This window comes from Labrus bergylta, chromosome 22 (genome assembly GCF_963930695.1).
Source record: "Labrus bergylta chromosome 22, fLabBer1.1, whole genome shotgun sequence".
Taxonomy (NCBI): domain Eukaryota; kingdom Metazoa; phylum Chordata; class Actinopteri; order Labriformes; family Labridae; genus Labrus; species Labrus bergylta.
This window is the reverse complement of record NC_089216.1, coordinates 3,720,352-3,741,165: the sequence shown is the minus strand read 5'-3', so window position 1 is coordinate 3,741,165 and position 20,814 is coordinate 3,720,352. Positions and strand designations below refer to the sequence as shown.

Below are 20,814 nucleotides of genomic sequence, written 5' to 3'. Positions count from 1 at the left end.
CCTTTTGTATCTCCTGTTGCCATAGCCACAGATTTCCTTTACACAATGACTAATCAGAGTGGAAACAAGCACATGTTCACAAGGGTACAAACAATTTTAACCGCCTGTTGAATTGATTCACGCTTTTATGTGATGTTTGCTGCTGGAGCTGCTCAGAAACTGGCAGCACTTTAAACTGACACCAAAACAGCTGCTCTGAACAAAGAGAAAGTCTCGTTTCAAATGTCACATGGAGGCGTTTATAAAAATCATACAAGTGTTCAACAGGGTCCAGTGCATGCCGTTGTTTCACTTGAGATTCCAAGTTTCACTCTGCACACCAACGGCTCAAACTGGAATGTGATGTGTACTTTACCTCGACTCTCTGCCAGATAAAAGTTATTTATAGGTACTGCAGATCAAATACCAGATATGACCAAGCTGCACAGGAATTATCAAAACACAGCACTTGGTTTTCTTTGATTCTGATCTCTATATTTGGATTTAGCATCAGATTATTTCGGGGTTATCACTCACATGGAAGTCCTGTCTCAACGACGCCTGCTTCGGTTTCTTGTCCCAGTTTTGTGACATTGCATAACATTTCCTCTTCTCCTCCTTCAGGCTCTGGGTTTTTCCTGGTGATGACCTCACTGCTGCTCCCTGGCACTGCCCACGCTGCGATGAAGGACCTCTCCTCCTCCTCCTCTCCTCTCAGCTCCCTGCTCCACTACCCGTCCTCCAAAACCTCAGCCGTGACATTCTCTTCTCCGTCTTCCGGCTCCGCCTCCTCCTCGCCAGGATCATCGCTCTCTTCGGCCAAACCTCAGCCCTTCTGCCTCCAGACGGGTCCACATCTCATCGCCAGCATGCAGCTACAAAAACTCAACTCGCACTACCAGAACCTCGCCGGGGCTTCTGCGGGACACCAAGCAACCAGCGGTGCTCAAAGAGGGTTCGGGGCCTCGCCACTGAGCACGGGGAACCAGCTCCTGGGGCCGTCTGGAGGTGGAATGGGTGTCGGCATCAGCATGGGGAACCAAACCTCTGGTCCGGGTGCAATTATCGACTTTGACCCGGTGGACGAAGAGGTTCTCATGTCGCTGGTGGTAGAGCTCGGATTGGACCGAGCCAACGAGCTGCCCGAGCTATGGCTGGGCCAGAACGAGTTTGACTTCATGTCGGACGTACCGGCCGGATGCTGACAGATGAGAAGAAAAAACTTTTAAAGATCTATGGAAGTAGTTGACAAAGAGAGAGAAGATGTTCTCTCCTCTATTTTCTTTTTCTTTTTCCTCCTTTTCTTGGTCGATAAAACGACGAAACAGAAGAAACCGCGACAAAGAGAAAGAGATAAGATGCACACTCCGGTTTCTTACTTTCTTTTGAACTCTTTATGGAAAGACAGATGGATAAAAGAAAACCATAACTTGCTTTGGATTTAGTAGTTGTTTTTTCAATCAAGTTGTGCTCTTGCGGAAAGAGGGCTCTGATTTGTATTTTGCTTTTTCATTTGAAGACGAAAAACCTGAACCATGAGCTGAGTAGGAACAGAAGGAAGGAGTCAAACAAACAAAGAGACCCAAGGAGCTCAACTCCCCTTGAAACCAACGAGCAATGGCTGGTTTTATTGGGAACAAAATGATCCGCAAAAGACAGGTTGGAGATGTTTGAAGCCTTCTGGAAACAAAACAGTCAAGTTGACGCGCCGGTTTGACTTCTGTTTTTCTCTTGAATGATCAATAGAAACAAGACTTTCTGGGAAGTTTGTGAAGGATGACACGCACTACGTTTCCTGTTTTCTCAATGGACAATATTAGACCCTGGTCTCGTGGGCAAGGGACTCCTGATCCCTTGCTCTTCACAAAGAAATTGCTTGTCTTAGAACTGGTTATCTCAATGTTCTTCTTTTCCGTTATTCTTCTTGTTTGAATAAAGATCAACCAGTCGAATTCACAGAACATGTTATTTAAGACAGTCGCTGATACCCATCAGGACCTCTAGACAAGGAGCGCTTCTATAAATCGGTTCTACTTCTCTCAACGTAATGAATTAGATAAAAGAGATGTGGATGTTTCAGAGCATGGGACCTGAATGGAGTAAATTGTTTTCTCTTGCTCTGGAACACAGCCCCATTGAAATGGTTGAGGACTTTTGGTCATGTGAGTCGCTACTACATGTACGTTATTTGTTCCCCGGCCTACAGTGTAAGATCACTGACCCAGATGGTGTAGTCAATCTGTTGTCAATTATCCGAGATAGCTCTTCCTGTTTTGAGTGAGGATACAAGGTCTGGTACACATTTGTGTATGCAATCCCAGTGGCAACCCTGCTGTTTTTTGTTTGTCCTGTTTTTACCATCTTTGACGTTTGTTTTAAAATTGTTAATTCAGCCCAAACACACCTTATTATCGCCAAAGCATCATCTGTTTTATCATTATAGACGGGGATTTTAAGTCCACATATTGCAGAGGCTTTATACCTAAACATCAACTGCCTTATGGTTAAAACATTCACAATGTTTATCCAAAGGTTTAAGCTTCAGTACCAAAGTAAACTTGTAAATATTTGAACCCCCAAATAATAACAGGTTATATGCTACTGTTTGCCGCTAACATGTTAGCATCCCAGTCTGCATTTGTACTGCTTTACTTTCCCTTGGCAGTGGAAATGTTTAGAACATCTTTGCAGGTTAGCAGTGCACCCTCCAGCAGCCATATTGGTGATCCTCGAGCTGTTTGGCCGCAGTTGCACATTTAGCAATTTAGCCACTTGCAAGCTAGCCAGCAAGTCCGACTCTCAAGTGTTTAATTATGGCTTCTTAAGCCTGTTCAAATAAGTGTTAGCATTAGCAATACGGGCCGATAGCACGCTGACCATATCCTTACAAAAAAAACAACGAGATGTAATGAATGTATCACCAAGCAAGTCGTGCACATCCTTTAGCTCGTCAGCCGCTAAAAACACATTAGTTTTCAAGCTAACACAGACAAGAAGCCTTAAAGGTGTTGAATACAATGACAACAGGCACTGAGCTCACACATTTATTCTTGTCCGAGTTTAGCTAATTGCTACCATGCAAGCTTCTGAACATCATATTTTGGCTTCTGAAAATAATGAAAATGTTTTTTGAATATTACATTAATTGGAATTTAGCACTTTGCTACTTAAACTCAAGTGCCACTTACAGCGTTTTCTGGAGCTTTAGCTGTGTCAAAAAATGGGATGTTGAAGCTAGCAATCCTTAAAGAGTTGGATTATATCGTGACAGCTTCCGAGCTTTTGTGTCAGACAATTCGAGTGGCAACCGAGCAAACTAACATCTAGAGCTGAAGATATATGGCTTAGGTTATAGTAAATGGACCATGAGGTGGGTTTGTTTTGTGGTCTGTCGGCCTATAGGGTAATTGTTCTTGAGTTGATATACTCAGACTGGGGCAGGTGTTGTTTCTTGCCAGTGCAGACTTAAGTTGTTGGGGGGGGGGGGGTTGACTGACATCCAACCCTCCACCTCCATCTATAGGGGCTGCACGCTGTCTTAGATGGATTCATGGGGGCTTTGACCTATATCTGTTGTGGTAATAGGAGATGCGGGCTCGAACCGTGTGGCAGCAACAAAGGCCTTTCACCTCCAACCCGGTGTGTCTGTCATCTGGGCATTGTGGATCTCTTCTTTGGACCACACACACAAAATAACACCTGTATGTTTATGTGCATGTACACAAAGACCTACAGAAACTCACCTTTGTGTGTTTCACATCCAGAGAAACAATACAACTGTTTGTGTGCAAGCATACAAAGAGCGAGGGGGAAAAAATACACCAAACGCACACACAGAGAGAGAGAGGAGCACTGGGATGGTATTACAGCGGAGAAATGAGAGAAGCAGCCGTGAAACAGGCACTTGTTCAGTTACACACAGACTCGCAGAGAATTGTGAAAAGAAAGAGTGGGAAATAAAATTGTTAGAGTTGTTAAATACAAATACTACGAAGCACTGTAAAAGTCAAGAGAAAATAGTTATAAAAAAAGAGTTATATGTTCAGCAAAGACATTTGCAGATGATGTTTAGAGGTCACACATTATTCAAAACACACTTCACCATGTTTCTCTAACACTAATATATGTCTCTAGTCTGTCTATAAACCCCCCAATGATGAGAAAAGTCCATCCTCTGCTCCACTTTTCAGAAAATGTGTGCTCAAACAGGCCATTTTGAGATTTTCCCTTCATGACATCACAAAGGGCAGTAGCCCCTCCCCCAGGTGGGTGACACTCCAACAGCTAGGTGTTTGTTCTGCCCTCTGAGTCTGCCTTCTCACCGTAAACAATAGGACATGGAGCGAGAAAGCACCGGGTACACTCAAGCCCTTCCAGAGAGGGGGCGTGGTCAGACACAGCTTATTTACATATTTAAAGGTACAGACACAGAAACAGCCTGTTCTGAGCAGGGCTGAAATAGAGGGGTTTATAGACATGATCAAATACAGGATCAGAGTGGATTTAGAACAAGAAACTTCACACACATGTTTTGAGGAGCTCTGAGACTTATTTAAACTTTCTGAAAAGGAGGAGGATATGTGACCTTTAAGTGTTGCAAATAAACACAAATTATCCCGCAGTGAAATTAGCTTCACTTTTGGTCACATCACAGCTTTATCGTGTGCAAAGGTAAACAATGAGCAGCAGGTCATCCTTCCTGATGAAAACTTCTTCCAGGCCTTGTTCATTTAGATAAAGACAGGTCGGCTTTCCTCACAGCAGTTATTCTCCTTACCCCCTTTTTGAAGTTGTTTTGGGTCTTGGTTGTTTTTCCCTTTCCTGAATGAAATGGGAGAAGTATTCATTAATGAAAACCCGATGAAGGAGTCCTTTTGGCGGATACCCCCTCTCCCCCCCTCTCGTAACAACCACTTTATTGAGTGAGGAGTGAAAGAAGAAATAAAGATGCATCTCATCACTTTTTAAATCCAGCAGACAGACACACTGATTCTTTTCTTCGCCTGTCTCTGAGTCTTAAGTGGGTCAAAATAACATACTTCACTCGAGGACAGCCCCGTGTTTGTTTCCATCTGCTCCACGGTGTTTTAAAGTACTTTTTTTTGTGTGAGTGTGTTGTTTTGCGGTAATCCCAGCTGATTGAACGTTTTCTTTTTTTTTGTTGCTGTGGGATGCCTCTCCTCCCCTCCCCTCCCCTCCCCCGAGAAGTTGCCTAGTGGTCGAGGTTGTTTGAATCATCTGAGGGTTTTCATTTCCTCTTCTCCTTTACGCTCAATATTGCAGATTAACCTCCAGAGAGCGACGACCTTTTGAACTCAAATATACCTCACAGCTATTTGGTTTCTAATAACAACTTAGACCTGTGCAAGAAGATATTTCATCTTCGTTTTTGGTTTGCTTTGAATCCCAATCGGGGTGTGTTTGTACGCCTTATTACTGCAGAAAAGGTCGGGGTCACCAGTTGAGCATTTGACTTTCTCAGCACTCTATCTTAAAGCTCTACATTGCTGCTGGTTTTACACTTTTCTGCTCACTACAAATCCAAAAGTTCCAAATAAAGTTCCACAGAGCCAATATTTATCGATTTCAGCTTCTTAGTTTGACAATTTCATTATTTAACGCTTCAAATATTTAAGATTACAAGCAGTCACAGATTACTGGGTGTTACAAACCATAAGTAAAAAACTAAAGCCCGACCAATTTATCGGCTGGACGATAATATCGGCCGATATTTGCAAATCAAGTAACTATCGGTATCGACAAATTTTATGCCTGATGTCCGATATTACTTGATTTATTTACGAGTCAAATAGTATTTTATTAGAGTTTAATTTTGTTAAACGAGCAGTTATCTTCCTTATCTCACCAGCATAGGGCGCTATATGGATTACAATAAGCATTATCACACAAAGACAGAGAATAGGTATAAATTGCTCAGATTCAATGTTTGAAAAAGTTTCTGTAAAACATGTTTGTATCATTTAAAGACAGATGTGAAAAAACCCAAAATGTCGCGTGTTTACGAGGGTTTTTCAGCAGACTTTTTTGCTGTAAGCAGTTGCTAGGCAACAATCAGAACCTGGAAGTTGCTGCTCCGATATTCACAATAGTTAAAAAAAAAAGTTCTTATCCAAATGAACTCCTGTGTGTGTGTGTGTTGTTTTATTTGAAGTTGGGATGAGTTTTCATCCTGAGCTTTTTGTGTCAGCGTGCGCTCTCAGTAAACCCCCTCGAGTCACGACTACCCGTCTGGATTTACAGTTTCTACGTGACAGCAGTGATTTGTTACTCACTCGACCGTTTCCCTCCGGGCCTCCGGGTCATGAAAAATGTTCCAGAAAACTTCAACACCAACGGTGATGTATCTGTTACAGGGTTTCCACTGCACATAATGAAGATGCTCAGCCACCGGTCCTCTCGTTACACATCAAGTCGATGCTGCACTGATTCCATCCTTTTTCTTTTCTACATATTTTACTTAAAAACCTCCAGATCATTTTCTTTGATTTTGTTATTTTCTTGTTTTTTTTCATGATGAATGATTATTATTGAAAGATGATTTTTAAAGCACTTTTGCTCACCGGCTCTCACTTGTACATCTATATCAATATGTAAATGAGTTATATTGAAAAAAGGCGTGTATTTTTGTTACGGCTTTGAGTTGAAGGATGAATAAAGAAGGAGAGAAACTTCAGTTGGAGTGGATTTGTTTTGTCATTGAAACAGGACATCGATATTATGTAGGAGGATGTATTTGCTGATTAGGCTTCACTGTAGTAGCTCATTTCTCAACTGGAAGGTTGAGGGTTCGATCCCCAGCTCCTGCAGCCACACGTGTCACTGATGTGTCTTTGAGCAACACACTTAACCCCAAGTTGCTCCCACTGCTTTAAATGTGTATGAATGGGATAGTTAACCCTAAGACTAACAAAGCGCTTTACAAGCTCAAGCCTATTTACCATTTACAAAATAAAATATAGATTGACATTTATCAGCAAATATCAAACATGCAAAATGATTTTTTTATGTCTTTATTTTAGAGGACGTACGGTGGACTAAGTCAGAAATCAATGTGAGAGTAAGTAAAGAATGTCATGCAGGAATTGTGCCACAGGCTGGATTCAAACCCGGGGTCGACCACTCTGAAGACCACACAGCCTCTGCACATGGGGCGTGCAGACCAAACACCAGGCCACCGACACCCCACACAAAATGCTAGTTTTATTGTATTTATTCTTAAATTAAGATTCTAGTTACAATATTCTACAAGAAGTATTTCAGCTGAGACAAAAATGAATAACTGAAGATTAGTTGTTGATACTGTTTTTTCATTTGTACAACGTCTCCATCTGCTGGCACAAAATTGTAAGTACAGTTAACTTGATATTACTCTTATTCAACCATTGCATTTAATGCTTATCTAAATAAATTTTACACCTTTTTATGGCTCGATAAAATTCCTCTGATTTAGTTGTTTGAGTTAGTTTTGAAAACGACATGATTTCCAGTGGAACAGTTCAAAAATGGCCTCAACCAATTCTTCATTTTTATATTAAGAGAATCTTTATCTTCTTTATAATGTTGTAGAGTATAGCACAACAATGTACACTTACCTGGACAACATCTTGTTTTGGCATGTTCAGTGACATGCTTGGTACATAAAGTTGTTAATGGGATCATTTCCAGTAAGTGCTGGTTGACCAGTTCAACATTTCTACTTACAATGAGTTACAAATAACGATTTTTTTACTCCAGGAAACTCGCTTTGAATTTTTTCTTTTGCATGAGTTCAAATCAGTCTATGGTTCAAATCAATGATCTGTGAGATAAAATGAAAATGACATAAAAATGTGTTTTTGCTTGTAGAATTGGGTTTTCATGGTGATGCTGCGGGTTATGTACACAGAAAAAACACTATAAGATATTAAAGTGGGTGTTAACTAACATCTCTGCCTGGTGATCTGCTCTTCAAGGATCACATCTACATAGAAATCCATGTGATGCTGCCCTCTGGTGGAGGAAACATGTTACTGCACACTGACAGATGCAATGAGCTCACGTTGGAAAGTAGAAAACATAATAATCGCCAATCAGGTGCATTGGTATTAAAATAGTTTCCAGGGACACTGGTAGCCTTGTGGTTAATGTTTGCAACATTTAAAAAGAAAATTAGTTTCCTCTTTGCACACAGCATTCAGGGATTTTAACAATTAAGGATGACTCGTATGTATTGTTGGCAAAGATCTTTTAAGCAGCTCGTTTGATTCCTGCCATCATCAGCTGGACTCGATTAAAATCCACATCTGTGTTAAACATCCTGCAGACCGTCAGAGTAATCAAACATCACCTCCTTGTTCCTTTGGCTGCTGGAATAAGACTCCAGGAAATCTGTGTTTGAGGCGTTTAGACTTGTTCTGGATCAAACGGTCAGTACGGCAGATTTTTAAAGAAGTGAGTCAGGAAATGAAAGAAGAAGAAATGTAAATGTAAACAAACCTCCAAATCCAGAAAACTAACTATTCAACAACTTCATTAAGATATTTACAAAAAATACTACTAAGAAAAAAATGAATTTGTAATTATATAGAATCATTACTATCATTGATTTACAAATAGAGACCGACAAATACTTCCTATAAAAAAAAAAATATATATTTTGATGCCAATAATAAAGTATTGTTTTGTTCAAGAAACAATTGAATCCTGCAGATGGTACAGAGTCTGGGATCTTCTCATATTCACATTTTTGTGTGTGCAGAACGTCTGAGCGGCGGCATCATGTGTGCATCCGTTGGTCTCATGTCAGAGGAAGACAGAGACCCGGGAGAGTTTAATCTCTCGACAGTGTAAACAGAACCAGGATCTGTCTGTGTCAGTGGCATTTCCTGACCAGAACAATCTCACACACACACACACACACAGACAGGCGAGGGATCAGCAGCAGTATGGCTCCATGGAGGCATATGGGAAAACTCCTATCGTCAAATATATTGAAAATATAGATTTGCATTTATTCTTGTCAGTGTTTATTTTTCTATTATTATATTTATTTTTCATTTTTCATGTATTGAATTTGAGTTCAGCTTGTGTTTTATTCTACTCTAATAACTTCCCATGCAGGGATCAGAATTGAAACCTAAGTACAATGTAAAACACAGTTAAGATTAGACCTGTATGAATTAGAGTAGACGTACAGATGGACAGTACAGCAGTGTCTGACAGTGACATCATACATACAAACTCTCAACATATTCTACTGTTATGTATATCAATACCGCAAAACATCGCTAATATCAATATATCCCTATCATAACCATATTAGCCACATCTATTCACAGCGCTGCAGGGGAAAAGCACAGAGCATCCTCAAGCTCAAACAGCACCCAGCTCATGCTCTGTTCAGGTGGAAGAACTCGGGCTATAACCTGCGACATCACAGGCCAGAGAGCATCTCCACCCACAAGGCCCGCTACGCCACAACAGCTTTTTCCCTGCTGCTGCGAGACTTGTAGCACAGGACATTAAGATGGGAAGGAAGTAACTTCACCCCCACACCTCACAGACTAACTAAACAGCTGACCACCTCACAGTGTAACACAAGTGTGCAATATTAACCTTAAAAACAAAAAACAAGTGTAATTATAGAATGTGAAAAACATGTGTGCAATAACCTCAGGTGCAATAAGAGAACGTATTTATATTTTCATTTCAATGCACAGTGTTCCCCTTTGTTATTGTTTTTGTATTATATCTTTGCTTTAATACAGTGTTTAACTTCTGTACAGTTTATTTTAAATCACTTAGCTGTTACTACAACTAGGGACTTGGGTTGGGAACCAGAGGGTCGCCAGAGGGTTCAAGTCCCGGTGCAGACCAAGCATGGAAGTTGGTCTGGTAGCTGGAGAGGTGCCAGATCACCTCCTGAGCACTGCTGAGGTGCCCTTGAGCAAGACACCAAACCCCCCTCCCCACCATCAGCTCAGGAGCGCCCGCTGTGGGCCGCTCTGTCACTCTGACATCTCTCCATTAGTGCATGTCCATATGATCCTGTTTGTGTACATGTGTGTATATACTTCAGCCTGTGTGTGTGTTCATGACTACAGAGTGTAAAAACTGAAATTTCCCCTTACAGGGATCAATTAAGTAAATCTTTTTATTTTTACTTTTACTTTTTTTGTACTTTTTTGTACTCTTTTTTTTTTCTTACAATGCTCTTCTATTTTATATATAATTCTAACTTTTTTTTGTAGGAGCTGACTCAGGGAGAATTCCAATGTACCTGTACTGTCCTGTACCTGAGCAAATGGCAATAAACATCTATTCTATTATGTTAATCTTTATAAAATGATTTAATACTCCTTATCAACAAAAGCTGTTTTAATAACATAAATGAACATCTTATATTTAATAAAACTAGGAAATATAATCTCCCCAATAAACCATTTTCTTGTAAATAAAATAAAAAAAGTCGGTGTTAAACTGTTTAAAACCTAAAACGCGGCTGGCAGTAGTTTGTCCCTCCCACTCTGCCGTACTCCGCCTTATCATTCAATACCGGAAGAAGGGAGGTCCTTTTCCCCCGCAGACTCCAACATGGTGAGCCGTTTTCCCTCACGATTCTCCTCTGAAATAATCACTAAACATCACTTTTTGCTCTTCTTTTATCAAACACGTATCCGTCCTGGTTTAAAATAACACTTCTTATCGACCGATCGAGCTCTAAATTGTAACCGGAAGTGTCGATTCTTGCTCTTTTATTCGTGATTTTAAATCGGCTGACACTTTGGTCAGGCTCGTTAGCATCAATGTGGCTATCAGCGTTAGCATGCAAGCTCAAACTATAACTACTCTTTGTGACAGCAAATCGCATTTTTTACTCTGTGTCACCCTCTGTAAAGCTGTTTACACTCCTTTTATTGACGTTTCGGGTTTAATTGATAATTAAATGTTTAATTAAATAACATTAAACGACCCCGGTGTAACCAGGCCGAAGCCGGGTGATGCTAACTGCATGTGAGCTCACAGTGCTGCCCAGAAAGCTCCAGTTCTCTTCAGAAATCAGCAGTTTTCTTCACTTCTGAAGCAGTATCTCGTGTTTTTATACTCCCAGCCTTCACTGGCAGTAGTTACTAACATTATTTGACTTGATTTTATCCTGTTTTTCTTCAGGCAAGAGGACCGAAGAAGCACCTGAAGCGCGTCGCGGCGCCGAAGCACTGGATGCTCGACAAGCTCACCGGAGTGTTTGTGAGTGTTTCTGAGTGTTTGAGTGTTTCTGAGTGTTTGTGTTCCTCTACGTGGATGTTAAACCATCGTCTGACTTCAGTTTGGACCCTGCAGGCTTTGTTTTAAACTGTAAGGCAGCTGTGTTTACTGCAGGAGAGAGAGAGAGGTGTTCATGATGGAGCAGGTCAATGTGTTTCATTGAGTCTCCATGTGACTCTATGACTTTATAAAACTGATGGTTTCTCCTTCTGTGTGGTGCATGTTGATGATGTCAGACAGGGCGACACATAAAGATCAGATTCATGGATTGATTTTGATTGTTTTAAGATTTGTGCAGCTTAAAGGATGCAAACATTAATTTGTCTTCATCGCCTCAGTTTGCATGAATGACACAACCAGTGGAGTGTTCCCAATTAATTTGATCACTGAGATAATCCCTCCATTCCCCCTCAAACCCCCCCTACACAGGACGACCTCACCGGACTGTAAAACACAATATAACATCACAAACGTTTAATATATTCATCTGTACATTTTATATCTGCACTACAACGAGCCAAATGCAACAACATTTCGTTCTTTTCTATCTTATCGAGTTTGAATGACGATAAAGAAAGTCTGAGTCTATTTGAGTCTCCGTAGGGTTAACTCACTTCTAAATACCTGTTTACTTGTATTGCGTTATGTAACTTGTTGCAGCGATGCAGTCAGAGTTGGGACACTTGAACCATGTAGTCGTCTCACTGAACTCTGCTCCTCTTCTTGTGGTGATCTTCAAAACAATCCCTCCTTAAAGTCGAGCAGCAGAAGTAGACTGTGAATATAAAAGATTCTAGAGTCCGTTCATTTGTCGTTTCTCGGATGTATCTGCTAAATGCTGTTTTCTCAGCCCGAGCCGTGTGACAGAATTTAATGTGTTTGACCTTTAAAGACCAGAAATGTCTTTTGGGATGTTTCTCTCTGCTCTTTCTTCATCTTTCAAGATTCATTTTTGCCCTTTTTGTGCCTTTATTGGAGAGATAGGACAGTGGATAGAGTCGGAAGTCAGGGAGAGAAAGAGAGGAATGACATGCAGGGAAAGGAGCCACAGGCCGGATTCAAATCCGCTTGGAGGACTACAGCCTCCATACATGGGGCGCTCGCACTAACCACTGCACCACCAGCGCCCCGTAGATTATACAGCTTTTAAATTCTATAACTTGTAACTTAATTGAAGTTGAACTAGGACACATTCTTTGAGGAATCACTCAGGTCTGTTAGAAGTCCTTCTCTTAGACGAGTAGAAAAGAAGTCCAGAGAGACTGTTAGGCAGATTTGTGTTAGCTTGGCGTTATGGATCATGGTTTATATGAAGCTTTCCTCAGTATTGTTTAAGACCATTATGTAGCTCAAGGTAATAACTGAATGATTCCCCCCTCCCAGGCTCCTCGCCCCTCCACCGGTCCCCACAAGCTGAGGGAGTGCCTGCCCCTCATCATCTTCCTGAGGAACCGCCTCAAGTACGCCCTGACCGGAGATGAGGTGAAGAAGATCTGCATGCAGAGGTTCATCAAGATCGACGGCAAAGTCCGCACCGACGTCACCTACCCCGCTGGATTCATGGGTGAGCCGCCTCTCAGTGCAGCTGAAGTGTACATGTGACCGTCTGATCTGTAGAGACACGTGACAGGTTTGAGTGTTAACGGGTGATAACAGGCAGACGGAGCGATGATGATTTATTTGGTTTTGATCAGTAATGAGATGAAACTACACGACCAATTCCTCTAAGAAGTTCTGAGCTCCAAATACAACACGTTTTCAAACATGTTACAGGAAAGTAAGAAGTCTCCTCCAGCTGGGATGAGCAGCGAGCAGATTGTGACTTACGTCTGAAATGTGACCAGCGAGACATCGGCTGTTATTTCAGTGAATGAAGCTCAGGTTGTTTCTGTGTCGGCTGTCAGAGTTTCTTTTAAAGGTCTGGATTGTACATTCTTGAAAACTTTGGATTTGTTTGGGTAAAGGTTGTGATATTGTGGGGATCAGGTGTAACTTGGATGAAGCTGATTGGAAGAGAACGAGTAGTTATTCTACCTGAACTGTCTGTGAACACGAGGAGGAGGATGTGCTCTCCTGTGCTCATGAGGTGTGTTGGACTGGATGTTTCTGATTACAGGTGTCACCGTGTGGTAGAGACACAACACCGTTAAAGTTGTTTTGTTGTCACTCGCTCTCACCTCTCTCAGATCTGACACCAGGTCAGTCCCACCATGACCTCGTGTGGAGGTGTGGTTTTTCATTTCCAAAGCCGAGGGAAGCCGTCTCACACACACACACACACACACACACACACACACACACACACACACACACACACACACACACACACACACACACTGTTCCTCTGTGACAGGAGCCAAGGGGGAAAAGTTTGACTACATCTGTTGAAATAAGACGGGAGGCCGTTCTTCTCAGGAGTCGTGAGAAGTGTCACCAAGTTAGATTGTTCCTGTTTGATTTGGATGAATATTTGAGTAACTTCACCTGAACCAGCTGATGGAGAACCTTATTAGAATCATTCTGTTTTTTGGACTCATGCTCTTCATGTTTTGTGTCTTGTTACTTTTCTCCCTACTTCATTTTTAGTCCTCTAACTGATCAGCACTAAACACACAATCCTCTGATTGAGACCTGAGTTATATTTCCATAAAGTTCAGTGACCCCGGGCTGGTAAAAGGGGGCGTGGCCTTAAATTGGGATGAGTTTTTTTTTGGAAGTCGTGTGAGACCGAGTCTGGTACCTGAACATGTGGAGAAGAGAGACCTTCTTATGCGGACGCTCAGAAGTTTATCAACACAGCTCCAAATCTGTGACGGTGCTCTGACGTCACCGTGCTCTGACGTCACCGTGGTCATTCATTTGCTGTCGAAGCCGGAGAGCGGCGAGGAGAAGCCGACGCTGTTTGTACTTTTTTACGTTTGAACGTCGGGACGCTCAATGTTTTACTGTTTTGTGTTCTCTCAGATGTGATCAGCATCGAGAAGACCGGAGAGCACTTCCGTCTGATCTACGATGTGAAGGGACGTTTCACCGTCCACCGCATCACCGCCGAGGAGGCCAAGGTGAGAAAGCATTTTTCAGACATTTTTTCGGCCGGTCATTTGATTGAAAGTTTAAATATCTGAGTCAGGGTTGAAGAGAACGTCCTGACCCGTCTCCCTCTCTCCCTCTGCAGTACAAGCTGTGCAAGGTGAAGAAGCTCATGGTCGGCACCAAGGGAATCCCCCACCTGGTGACCCACGACGCCCGCACCATCCGCTACCCCGACCCCCTCATCAAGGTCAACGACACGATCCGCATCGACCTGGACACCGGCAAGATCACCGACTTCATCAAGTTTGATACCGGTGCGTTTCTCTCTCCTTCAGATCGACACATTCTTCTGCTTTAATGAAGAATAAAGTTTTTAAAAACTCTCTCTCCTCCTGCAGGAAACTTGTGCATGGTGACCGGCGGCGCTAACTTGGGGCGTATCGGTGTGATCACCAACAGGGAGCGTCACCCCGGATCCTTCGATGTGGTCCACGTGAAGGACAGCACCGGAAACAACTTCGCCACCAGGCTCTCCAACATCTTTATTGTCGGCAAGGTGAGACTGCGTTTCATTTATATCCTGAAAACACGGCCCGATGGAATCACCGCTGCAGGCTCTCAGTTTATTTTAACCACGAGGGGAACTTCCTCGGTTGAGTTTTTGGAGCAATGATGACGTTTTTGGTTTTGATCAGCACTGAAAATACACGACCAATTCCTCTAAGAAGTTCTGAGCTCCGTCACCACAAACACTTCCCGTCTTCAGAAATGAACGTTAATGAGCTTCAGTTTTTTAAATCAATTGCTGTGTTCATAATGAGACGACCTCAAAGAAACTGAATTCGTAGTGAGAGGGAAAAAAGACTTGAAATGTAATTAATTGTAAAAACTAGACTAGAGAGTTTGTAGTTTGATGTTAGAGTGAAGATCCTCGTCTGTGATTTAGTCAAACTAAGAGATCTGTCCTGAGGAGAGACTCTGCTGTAAAACAAAAACCTTTCTCTGATGCTATCGGACGTTTATCGGAAGTTGACCGAACCTGCAGACAGCCTCATCTTTCTACTGGGTGACCTTTATCATCGACGGTCTGGGCTCTGAGCTTTTCTTTGACTTGATGACGACTCAACGCTGAGATGTCATCAGTCTGATCGATGTTGAACACCAGCTGCGTTTAGTGTTTCTAAATGGTTAACTGCATGTTTCAAATCGATGACGATTACGTTGTTAAGTCACTCCATCTAGCACGCTTTGATTCTTTTATGACTTTGAATGAAGTTGTCTGGAAACTTCGGTTTCCCACTTAGGCTGTCTAGAGAGGAAACTGGTTAACCAACAATGACATCACTTCAAGAAGCGTTTAATTTAGAGATATTTATGAGCTGCGTAAAGAAAAGGACGACATTCTTTAGGATCTGATCGTGTTCAGTCTTCATTCATCCTTACTGCTCTCTGTTTTCCACCTGTTTCCCCTTTGATCCTCATTTACAAACCCCTGTTGTCTCCATCCTCTCCGTCTCCAGGGCAACAAGCCGTGGGTGTCCCTGCCCAGAGGAAAGGGAATCCGTCTGACCATCGCCGAGGAGAGGGACAAGAGGCTGGCCGCCAAGCAGGGCAGCAGCTAAACACAGACAGCCTGAGCCCCTGGTTTTCAAATAAACTGTTATTTACAAAACAAAACACGTCTGTTTGGACTCTTTCTTTAACTTCTAATCACACAGAGTGTTGAAACAGAAGAAAAGGTGACAATAGAAACATGACTGATGGACAGATCCCTCATGATTCTGTCAGTACGGTGGCCCTCTAGGACAAAAGAAGAAACTGAACCCTGGTCCTGTTTATTTTCAGCTCTAACAGGTGAACGTGTCTGCTGTAAAATGTCTTCAGGTACTTTTTGAAGGTTTTTATGAAGTTCAATAATTTCTTGCCCAGGAGGAAATTAAGACGACACATAGAATATTAAATTGTGAGTTAACTGATTTAAGTTTTGTGTCATAACAGAAAATTAAAACATTTGCAGGTGAGGTAGAAAGCCATGAGGAGTTATCTCAAAACCTCCCTTAAGAGATCGAACAAAGTTAAAATAAAATACAGTAATCTCTTCATTACTGTCAGTGTTAGCAATAAGTTTAAACTTAAATTCTCATGAAACAAAATAGAAAAAGGTCAATGTCACCTTTCAAACACGAGTGAGGAACCACGACTTTGACAATCTTTATAAATTGTCCAATTTAAGAAGCTTCTATGAATTCTTGTCTTCAAATTTAAAATATGAAGAGTAATATGTATTATTATGACACAAAAAAATAGTTGCACGGTGTAAAAAAAACCAAAAGTAAACCAGAGGTGGGATGGAGATGCTGAGTTTCCTCACATCTAAACCCGATGTCTTTGGAGGAGTGCTGATAGCCTTAGTGGTTGTGTTGTGTGGCCCAGGTAACGATGCTATAGTCGTCCTCGCAGCAGCCGTGGGTTAATATCTGACCTCGGCCGTTTGCTGGATGTAATCCCCCTCTCTCTCTCTTCTGATGTTTCCTGTCTCTCTTCAGCTGTTCCATCCAATAAATAAAAAAACAATAAAATGTCTGTGGACATCAGTCGTTCATGTGAGGCCTGTAAAGTATTTTAATAACGAGGTTTTCTTTGTGCATGCAGCAGAACCTGAGTACCAAAAGAAAGTCACATTTAAAGGTGTACTGTCCCTTTAAGTCATCAGCTGGGACTTCTTTGCTCGATCTCACCAGCTGGTTAAAATCTCATCTACACCTCTATTCTCTCTATACAAAACAAAAACCTCTCCATCTCCACCTGCCCCCGTCCTCCCTCCGTTCCTATATCTAATCCCTCCATCCTCTTTTTCCATCCCATCCTGCACGCATCCATCTGTTTACACTCCTAATCCCTCTGCTGCTTCCTATTCTCTCTCCTTTTTTTCCACTTTCATCCCCTCCAATCGCTGTTTCCATGTTCCTACCTTCATCCCTCCTTCAGTGTTCACAGCTTTCATTTCCTACCTGAGCTTCTTTTCTCCTTCTCCTTCCTGAGATCATTTCCAGATTCCTCCCTCACATGCATCCTCTTGTTTCCTCGCTCACCCACTCTCTTTTTTAAAACATTTTTTAAAGGTTTATTTTGGAGTATTTTAAACCTTTGTTTTAGAGATTGGACGTCGGAAAGAGTCAGAAATCAGAGACAGAGAAAGAGTGGGTAAGGACGCAGGAAAGGAGCCACAGGTCAGATTTGAGGACTACATCCTCCATACATGGGCTACACGCTAACCACAAGGCTACCGGCGCCCCCCCTCACTGGTCTCTTCACTCAAAGTAATTCCTACAGTCATTCCTTAAATACTTTCATAAGCTTGTCTCTTCTCTGAATCTTTTTCTGCCTCCTCCTTTTTAGTTTACATTTTTTTCTTCAATAAGTTTTCCTGTCTCCTTTTTTGGCTCGATCTTTTCCTCCATTCCCCAGACTTCAATAAATCCTATAAACCCAGAATGAAAGTGGTTTTTTTTCTCTCTCTCAGTTCCCTCCTTTCCTTATGAAGGAGTCTTACCACACTATTAATGAATAAAAGAGATTTCAAGAAGAAAGCCGTAATTTTCTTAAATATAAAAACGTAATCCAGCGAGAATATGGTCACAAGAGAATAACGTAGTAGTATAAGAGAACTCCGACCCTTCAAAACAACATATTAACTTATCAAAGGCTAACATCCACAGACTGTAGATATGAATGTTTGAAGCCTGAGTGATGTCAGCCGTCTTTTCCTGCAGGGGGCGCTGGAGGCTCACCAGCAGCAGCCGCCATGCTGGAAATGCTGTCTCAGTCTAACTTTCAGTCAACCTAACGGACAGGCTGAGAGCTGGAGCTGAGGCGGGTTTTAAACCTCTTGACAAACTGTTACATCACACCCACCTGTCAATCATATCAGCTACACGCCTAACTATGGATAACACGTATCGTTCATAAAATCAAAACGGATGTTATAAAGAAATCGAGCCAGCCTCTAGTGGACACTTGGGGGAACTGCAGGATGTTGGATTTCCGTATTTGCTTCATTTTTCAACATCTGTCCTTTTTAAACTAATTTCTCTCCCCTCCCTCTAGATCCCTCCTCAATTCAAATATCCTCTCCTCCTTCATCACCTACACTTATTCACTATCATTGTGTTCTTCCCTTCTCTATGACCTCCTGCGTTCTTTTTTTACCCTCTGTACACCGTCACTTCCTAGCCTTCCAGGCCATTTTACCCCCTTACCTCCGTCCTCCTTTAAATCTTTCCTCTCCATCTTTCTGCAAACAGTCTCCATCTTTCCCCTGCATTCATTCCTCCATCCTCTCTCCCTCCGTCCCTCCTCCCCCCTCTCTCTCTCTCTGTGTCCTGACTTCAGAACCGGTCCATATGGTGATGCTGGGACGCCGCCTGCTCTGCGCTGCAGAAACCTGGCCTGGCACGCACCTCCTCAGCGTGTGTGTGTGTCTCTGTGTTTGTGTGTGTACGACTGTGTGTTTTGCTTTTTTCCGGCCTTCAGATTCACCTGCGAGCGAGTGTTTGCTAAAAAAACAAAAAAATCAAAGAACGAGAGATCAACGCTGTCCTTCTTCCCCGGCGACCTCCATTACCATCCGTGCCTCTCCGACACAAGAAACCAAAAATGATTCATATCGGAGCAACACACACACACACACACACACACACACACACACACACACACACACACACACACACACACACACACACACTTACACAGCAGGTAGGTGTGCTTTAGTGTGTGTGCAGAGGGGCACGGCTCACTCCCGTGACCGTCTGCTCCATGACACTCTGTACAGTACTGTAATCCATCATTTCTGGCAGGCAGAAGTAAGGACGGTGTGTGAATGGTTTATTATTCACAAGGCTATGTTGTCAATTTGACAGTGGTGAGTTTATCGCTAACCTTACCTGCACTGTTTGAAGTTCTCTTCAAAGAATCTGAAAGGTTTGTTTTGTCTCATTAAGTTAACACAAGCTACATGATTGTAGGATAATTTCCTTCAACTCACTAGCAAATAAAAATATGCATAAAAGACTTTAAGAAAAACAACAGTTTAAAATTGTCCTGAGGTGGGCGCTAACGTAGGGTGACAATAGAGAACAAACCATATGACATATTTTTGTAGGCCAACCAGGACAGTAGCGTCGCCATGGGGTCTAACGAGAATTCACCTATGGGATGTTTTCATTGGATTTTGGATCATTGCAGAAAATAATCTCTGTGGTAAACACACGTTTCTGAAGCGTAGGCGTTTTGTTCAGCAGGATAATCTTCACAGATGAACGCCATTTTTATGATGTTTGAAGCGTTAATGCGACCGACAGAAGTAAAAAGCTAACGTTATGCTACAAGCTAACTACACCACGGTGGGATGATTGTGACGTCACTAGCGTTATGCTTCAGACGATCTCCGATAAACTAATCCACGTAGTTTAATAAATAGTTTACTAACATAATATTCACCTTAACCTAAAGATTAAACCTACAGGAGACATCTCCGACTAGTGAGAGAGTTCCCGCCCTCTGTGTCCGGCGTGATGACGTTTAATGTCCCCGACAACCACTGTAGTCACATTTAGCCGCTTGTTAGCAACTGTAGTTATTGTTTCTATCTGTAGATTTACTTTAATATAACAACTTATTTGAAATAGGCTACCAATGTTTAAGCTAACATTTCTGACATCGCTATCGCTAGCTAACATACAAATGTTGAATTGGGAAATTAGTGCAGATTTATGTATATGCCCATTTTAGTTCACAACCTCACAACTTCACAACAGGTCCAGATGTACCTTTAAAATAATTAATTCTTTATCTAAATCTGTGTGAGAGTATGTGCGACAAATTAAAAACTGATTGTTTGACGATGAACTTTGACCTCATCTTGACTCCAGGCTGCATGTGAGGTTATGTAACATAATGAAATAGCAGATTTTAAGTACATTAAATGTTTTTTGCTTTAGTAACTGAAGTGGCAGCGTTGTCCTAATTTTTCACCGCCCTGGGACCAGTTGTTGTAAACAAACAAGTACACACACACACGCACACAAACAAACATGCACGGTCTTTGAACAATGAAATACGAGACCCGCCAGACGCATGCTTTGTTTTTCTCCGGTCCTGCTCTGAGTCCCCTTGCGAGCAGAGCAACAATCCCATTTGATTCACACACAAACACTCATTGCACAGTCACACAGAGACTTTGAAGTTCTGGATGGCGAGAAAAAAGCAACAAAAAAAAAAGAAGAAATATGAGCAACAGAGAAAAACATCCACTCAAAAGAGCAAGAGCATTAATATGTTGAATTATCTCACTGAGGATTAAACACAGAACAGGAACGCAGAACAGACTCGCAATAAAACAGATAAAAACAGGCATTAAATCTCAGTTAATGATGAATTATAATGCATCAAATCTGCGTACAGTTAAAGCTGTAACATAATTTAAGAAGCTAATAATGAGGCTTTGTTTGTCGGAAAAAGTCCAAAAAGTCATGTCTG

General features: G+C 42.0%; 2 protein-coding genes and 2 non-coding genes across 4 annotated transcripts; all 4 read left to right on the top strand.

Annotated features, from left to right (window-relative positions):
- Nucleotides 1–623: 623 nt before the first annotated feature.
- cited1 (Cbp/p300-interacting transactivator, with Glu/Asp-rich carboxy-terminal domain, 1) lies at nucleotides 624–6,673 on the top strand. Its single transcript, XM_065950258.1, has one exon. The coding sequence runs from the start codon at nucleotides 624–626 to the stop codon at nucleotides 1,182–1,184; it is 561 nt and encodes a 186-aa protein (XP_065806330.1). The 3' UTR covers nucleotides 1,185–6,673.
- A 3,846-nt stretch (nucleotides 6,674–10,519) lies between these two features.
- Nucleotides 10,520–15,954, top strand: rps4x (ribosomal protein S4 X-linked). The gene is made up of 7 exons (XM_020654209.3): nucleotides 10,520–10,575; nucleotides 11,149–11,226; nucleotides 12,628–12,808; nucleotides 14,209–14,306; nucleotides 14,420–14,591; nucleotides 14,676–14,833; nucleotides 15,798–15,954. Exons 1-7 carry the CDS (start codon nucleotides 10,573–10,575, stop codon nucleotides 15,897–15,899), a joined length of 792 nt encoding a protein of 263 aa, XP_020509865.1. The 5' UTR covers nucleotides 10,520–10,572; the 3' UTR covers nucleotides 15,900–15,954.
- LOC114921320 (small nucleolar RNA SNORD61) lies at nucleotides 12,910–12,986 on the top strand. Its single transcript, XR_003809624.1, has one exon. It is a non-coding gene; the product is annotated as a small nucleolar RNA SNORD61 (small nucleolar RNA).
- On the top strand, nucleotides 14,944–15,015 carry LOC114921319 (small nucleolar RNA SNORD61). Its single transcript, XR_003809623.1, has one exon. It is a non-coding gene; the product is annotated as a small nucleolar RNA SNORD61 (small nucleolar RNA).
- Nucleotides 15,955–20,814: the final 4,860 nt, after the last annotated feature.

Coding starts and splice junctions, on each gene's coding strand:
- cited1 (XM_065950258.1), top strand. CDS start 624: ATGACCTCACTGCTGCTCCCTGGCACTGCCCACGCTGCGATGAAGGAC.
- rps4x (XM_020654209.3), top strand. Junction 12,809..14,208: donor CTACCCCGCTGGATTCATGG/GTGAGCCGCCTC, acceptor GTGTTCTCTCAG/ATGTGATCAGCATCGAGAAG. Junction 14,834..15,797: donor ACATCTTTATTGTCGGCAAG/GTGAGACTGCGT, acceptor CTCCGTCTCCAG/GGCAACAAGCCGTGGGTGTC.